This window comes from Sprattus sprattus (genome assembly GCF_963457725.1).
Source record: "Sprattus sprattus genome assembly, chromosome: 5".
Lineage (NCBI taxonomy): Eukaryota > Metazoa > Chordata > Actinopteri > Clupeiformes > Clupeidae > Sprattus > Sprattus sprattus.
Genome location: NC_137924.1, coordinates 1,907,069 through 1,912,564, shown reverse-complemented (window position 1 = coordinate 1,912,564; position 5,496 = coordinate 1,907,069). Strand labels below are relative to the sequence as shown.

At 42.8% G+C, this 5,496-nt stretch overlaps 1 protein-coding gene across 1 annotated transcript; it reads left to right on the top strand.

Moving 5' to 3' along the window:
* Positions 1-614: 614 nt before the first annotated feature.
* LOC308365554 (up-regulator of cell proliferation-like) lies at positions 615-5,288 on the top strand (the record flags this gene model as incomplete). The annotated part of the gene is made up of 1 exon (XM_080839023.1): positions 615-5,288. One exon carries the CDS (start codon positions 615-617, stop codon positions 5,286-5,288), a length of 4,674 nt encoding a protein of 1,557 aa, XP_080695149.1.
* Positions 5,289-5,496: the final 208 nt, after the last annotated feature.

Here is a 5,496-nt window from a genome sequence, read left to right as displayed (position 1 = left end):
TGGGATGCTATGGGCAGTTAACCTGGCTATTAACTATCCTAGCTATCTCTAGCTTAGGGAACCATCTTAACAGTTTGCAGTTGCCTGTGTGTGATAAACTCATGTTAATATGTGTGAATATAAACTTGTGAACATAAACTCGTTAATATAAAGCTGCACAGACACAATGTGAAAGAAACTCATTGTTCATTGAAAAGTTTAATTTCTCAAAATCAGCTCACCAATAAAGGACAGTCATAAACTTAAAGTGATCACAACTTTTAATGTGGACAGGAGGGCTAAACGGAGAAATATTTATGAGATCTATATTAACCCGGGTAAGTTTTCTGTAACCTCGTCAACCAAAAGCTCTAATTCTTATTTTAACTCATCATACATAGTGGCAGGAAAATGCAGGCTATGTATTTTAGCAGGCTCTGTTAACACTAATGGGCGGGGTAAGGCACTAATGACACAAAGACGTTCTTGTTTGATAAATAGGATGTAAAGTACCGTGCAATATTTGCGCTTTGGCAAAGGCACAGATTAAGCTGCGGTCGCAATGATAGTAAATGAGGCCCCAGGACATACAGTATAAGCAATGTAATCCTGTAACCCAGTACAAACAGCCAAATATGTTTTTACCCCCAGAACTCCTCCTTCCTGAGCTGCTGTCAACCTTAGGACTGGGGGATCTTCATGGAGGGAAGCTCACACTAAGCTCAGTCCTGGAGATCAACAGTAACACTGTGTGTGACAAACCAGCACAAAATCTGGAGCAGTTACCACGGACCTTCTTAAGGAAACTGATGATGTCCAATTTAAATGCAAGAAATATCAAATGTGCACAAGACCAGCCAATGTATGATTATAAGTACACTGATGATACTGATGATTCTGATGCCATAAATCCTCTTGATTTGATCACTGCTCTTTTCCACTGCTCAGATCCTTTCCTCCAACAGGAAATGGTCTCCAAAATGTCCATGTGCCAGTTTGCTGTTCCTTTGCTGCTGCCAAACTGTGACACACAGCAGAGCACTCTGATGCTGTGGGCCATGAGAGACCTGGTTAAAAAGTTCAGACCTCACTCTCTAGAAGGTGACAGGACATTTGTAGAGGGCAGGATCGTAGAAACTGACATTCCCATGGTGTCTTTTGTTAGACTAGGAGAGTGCAGTCTGCCCAAATCTCAAACTCTGAACAGGTTGCTGAGTAATCCTCATCAGCACAATGACACATTTGTTCACCGTAACATGGAGTGTGGTGATGTGCCCAGGAGAATCTCAGATGGTCTGGTGGAAGTCAGCTGGTATCTACCCTGTGGGAACACAAACATTGACATGTTCACACAGCCAGTGGCCATAGCCAATCTGAGAGGAGATGGCAGGTTGTTTAAGACCCAGATGTCCTTCCTGTGTCAGACCTCAGCTGCAGTTTTCATCTTCAGTGATGACCTAGATGGAGACCTCAGCACTCTGAACAACAGAAAGAGCAGAGCTGAGCTGTTCCTGGTCACCAACTCTCAGAGTAAGACCTTCAACATGGAGACACTCAGGGATAGATGCATGAAGCACAAGGTAAAGGAGAACAATGTGATCATCAAGAAAAAGCAGAACGATGCAGAGTTTGTAAAGACTTTGCGTTTCCATGTGAGTGGTGCCATTGGAAAGAATCCAATTAAAATGAAAGTGGAAGCCATGGCTGCTGTTGCTTGTCATAGTATTGTGGTTGATGAGGACTGCACTGAGTGTGCAAATGGCAGAATAAATGCTGAAGGCATCACTGGAAACATTCAGGATGTTGTGAAATTCAAGAAAGACCAGTTGCCGTTACATGGTGAAATCTGGAAGGAAATCAGTCAATTAGAAAAAGAGAACTGCAGAATGCGTGATGCGGGCAAAGACATAGAGGGTTACAAGAGTTCACTCAGGACTAAAGAAGAAAAACTCCGAAAGGAACAGCAAAAGAAGGCTTTCTCAAAAACCATGGCGAAATTTACTGCTGGAATCTCAGAGTCAGGAACACAGCGTCTCTACTTCCTGAAGTGGCTGAAAATTCAGCTGGACACCCTCTCTAGACATAACCTGTCCACACTGAGAGAGCAATACAAAGACTGCTGTAGAAACACGCCACAGAATAAGGAGCTGATTGCAGACCTAGATGAGCAAATCTCCAACTGCTCGTTGGGTCCTGAGCACTTCTTCCGTGAGCTGGGCCAGCTTTATGAGTGTGCTTGCTCCCTTCCAGAAAATAACCCAGCCCGACAACAAGTCCAGCACCTACCTGCTCTGTGTGCTCAGATGCTGCTGGATGGGTTTCCAGTTGAGCTGGTCGATGGAGACGCATCAAACATCCCAATGAAGTGGATAAAAGAGGTCCTGACTCAGCTACATCAGCTGGTGAACACCAAAAGTAAGATCCTGGTGTTGACTGTGCTGGGAGTGCAAAGCACTGGGAAGTCCACCCTTCTCAACACCATGTTTGGAGTGCAGTTTGCAGTCAGCAGTGGAAGATGCACCAGAGGAGCCTTCATGCTGCTGATTAAAGTCTCTGAGGAACTCGGATCTGAGCTCAAGTGTGACTTCATCATGGTCATTGACACAGAGGGCTTAAAATCACCTGAGCTGGCAGCATTGGACACAAGCTACGAACACGACAACGAATTAGCCACGCTGGTCATAGGGCTCAGTGACATCACCATCATCAATATTGCCATGGAGAACAACACAGAGATGAAGGACATTCTGCAGATTGTGGTCCACGCCTTTCTCAGAATGAAGGAGATTGGGAAGAAACCAAAATGTCTGTTTGTGCATCAGAATGTGTCAGACATGTCTGCTCATGATAGCAACATGAGAGACAGGAAGAAGCTGATGGAGCAGTTGGATGAGATGACCCAAGCAGCAGCTAAAATGGAGAAGAAAGTACATTTTGCAAAGTTCACTGATGTGATGGACTACGATCCTGACAAAGACAGCCACTACATCCCTGGACTTTGGCATGGAACTCCCCCAATGGCCCCAGTGAATGCTGGCTACAGTGAAGCTGTCTATGAACTCAAGAAGACTTTGATTGACTCGTTACAAAAATCTGATAACATCAACAGAATTGATGCAGAGGGCTTTCTGGAGTGGACTAATTGTTTGTGGGATTCTGTGAAATATGAAAAGTTCATCTTCAGCTTCAGGAACAGTTTGGTGGCTGACGCATATACAAATTTATGCTCTGAGTATAATAAATGGGAGTGGTCTTTTCAGAAAGAGATGAACCTTTGGCTTTTGCAAAAGGAAACAATACTATCCAACTTTGGAATGACTGGTGTAGATGACCAGAAGACTCATCTGAGAGAAGTTCTTAGAGAGATGAGCACTGAAGCATCAGGGATACTGGATGAGGAGGAGAAGAAAATCCTTCAAAACCTAGAGGGCTACTTTAAGACTAAGAACAGTAGTGTCGCTTTAGTGGAGAAGTATAAAGAAGACTTCAAGATCAGCGTCTGCTCCCTGAGACGAGAGACAGAGAGTGGCCTGAGATCCTCTCTGCTGAAGGCAGTTGAAATTAAAGAAGGATTGGAACAAGTTAACATGATAAAGAACACAACGACTCAGAAAATAGAGAACAAGGTTCAGGATCTTGTGCAATCCTGTCGAGAGAGAATGGAAAATTTATCAGATGAAGATCTCAAAACAGAATTTGAGACAATGTGGAAGATGTTGCTGGCAGAACTGTCTGTAGTAGAGCTTCAAAAGCTGGATGTTGTGAAGGAGGTCCTCTTTGAGTTAAAGTCACACTTTAAGACAAAAACAGGAGATGTCCATAAGAACCTGAATGAAATTCATTTCAAAACAGCAGGAGAAAAGAAATTCACGGTAAAGACTAGTTGGGGTTCTTCACTTAAAAATCTTTTCAGAGGGAAGAGTAACCCACAGCAGGTGTTTGATGCCATCACCAAAGACTGTGAGAGCTTTGTCTCAGAAACAGTAAAGCACAACAAAAACTACCAAAAGACATATATCAGAGAAGTCCTCAACATGATCGATGATAAATTTAAAGAGAAACATGTCTCTCCAGATGAGGACTGTGAATGTGAGCTGAAGTTCCATATCTGCTGGAAAGCAGCAGTCGCATTTCAGAAAATGCATGACGGGTTCATCAGGGACAGTGACCCTAAGATATGCCTAGAACAGTCCAAGAAAAGGTTACTGGAGGAGTTCATGGATATGTTCCGTGACATAGATCAGTGCCTGAAGAAAGCTGGAGAATTCACAGAGGACTGTTTGGAACCAGCAGTTCAGGACTACATCATCAAAAGGCTAGGTTCAGATATTGCTGATGCAATGATGACTGGGTATGAAGGAGTGGACTACAGCACAAGGACTCACTTCCAGTTTGCCCTTTTAAAGCAGCTGCTTCAGGATGACTCTTCTGAACAATTCACAAAATACACACATGATTACAAAACATTTGTTAATAGCTGGATCTTGGACAAAATCATTGAATCATTTTCCAAAGATGACAAGTGGCAAAACATTACCATGAAGCATCTCTCTGACGTAGTGCAGAAAGTGACTAATGCAATCACTCGTGCCAAAAATGAGACTGAGGAGAACACAGATATAAAAATATTCATACAGAAAATACGTGCTCATCTTAATGACCAACTAGTCTTCCAAGAAGACACTTTCTTTATCGCTTTAAAAAATGCCAACACACAGCAGTTTGCTAAGAACCTTATAGAGTCCCTCTCAGAAATGGAACAGTCCTTAAGTGATGTGTTCAAGTGCCCAATCTCCAAGGAAGACCTGGAAGAAACTATCAGTCAGCTGCCTACCAAACCCCATGATCTGCTCTTCACTAGACTGTGTGGATGTGGGGAACAGTGTCCCTTCTGTGGGACACCCTGTGAGGCAGGAGGTCAGGACCACAAAACACACTTCTCCAGCATGCACCGACCTAAAGGACTTGGACAATACACATTTGAGGCCTCCAATAAGTTGGTAACTGATATCTGCACAACTGCTGTGATAGGTGAAGGTATATTTAAGAGTCCTGAAACCAAAGGAGAGTATAAACCCTATAAGGAGTACAGGGAAATCTACCCTGATTGGGAGATAGCAGGAGACCCAAGCATAGAGTCCTCAGACTACTGGAAATATGTGCTGATGAAATATAATCAGGAATTTGCTGATTGTGATGAAGTTTTGCCTGCGGACATCCCATCTGCCTGGAAGGTCTTGACACAAACCCATGGTAAAATAAGCTTGAGGAAGTCATTCAACATGGGGTCAGACAAAACTGAAGGATAATGAGAAGTTTTTTGAATGCAACACTCAAGATATCCATTTTGCTGAAAAGAGTCAACTATCTCCCTCTGTGATGAGAGAATATTCCTTATGAACTATTTTCTAAATATCCTTTATTCCTATTATTCCTGATGAGAAAGTTTCTTATTAACATGTTTGCAGTTGATGAGGAATAATAATTTGTAGACTGGGGATGAACAGTACAATTTTA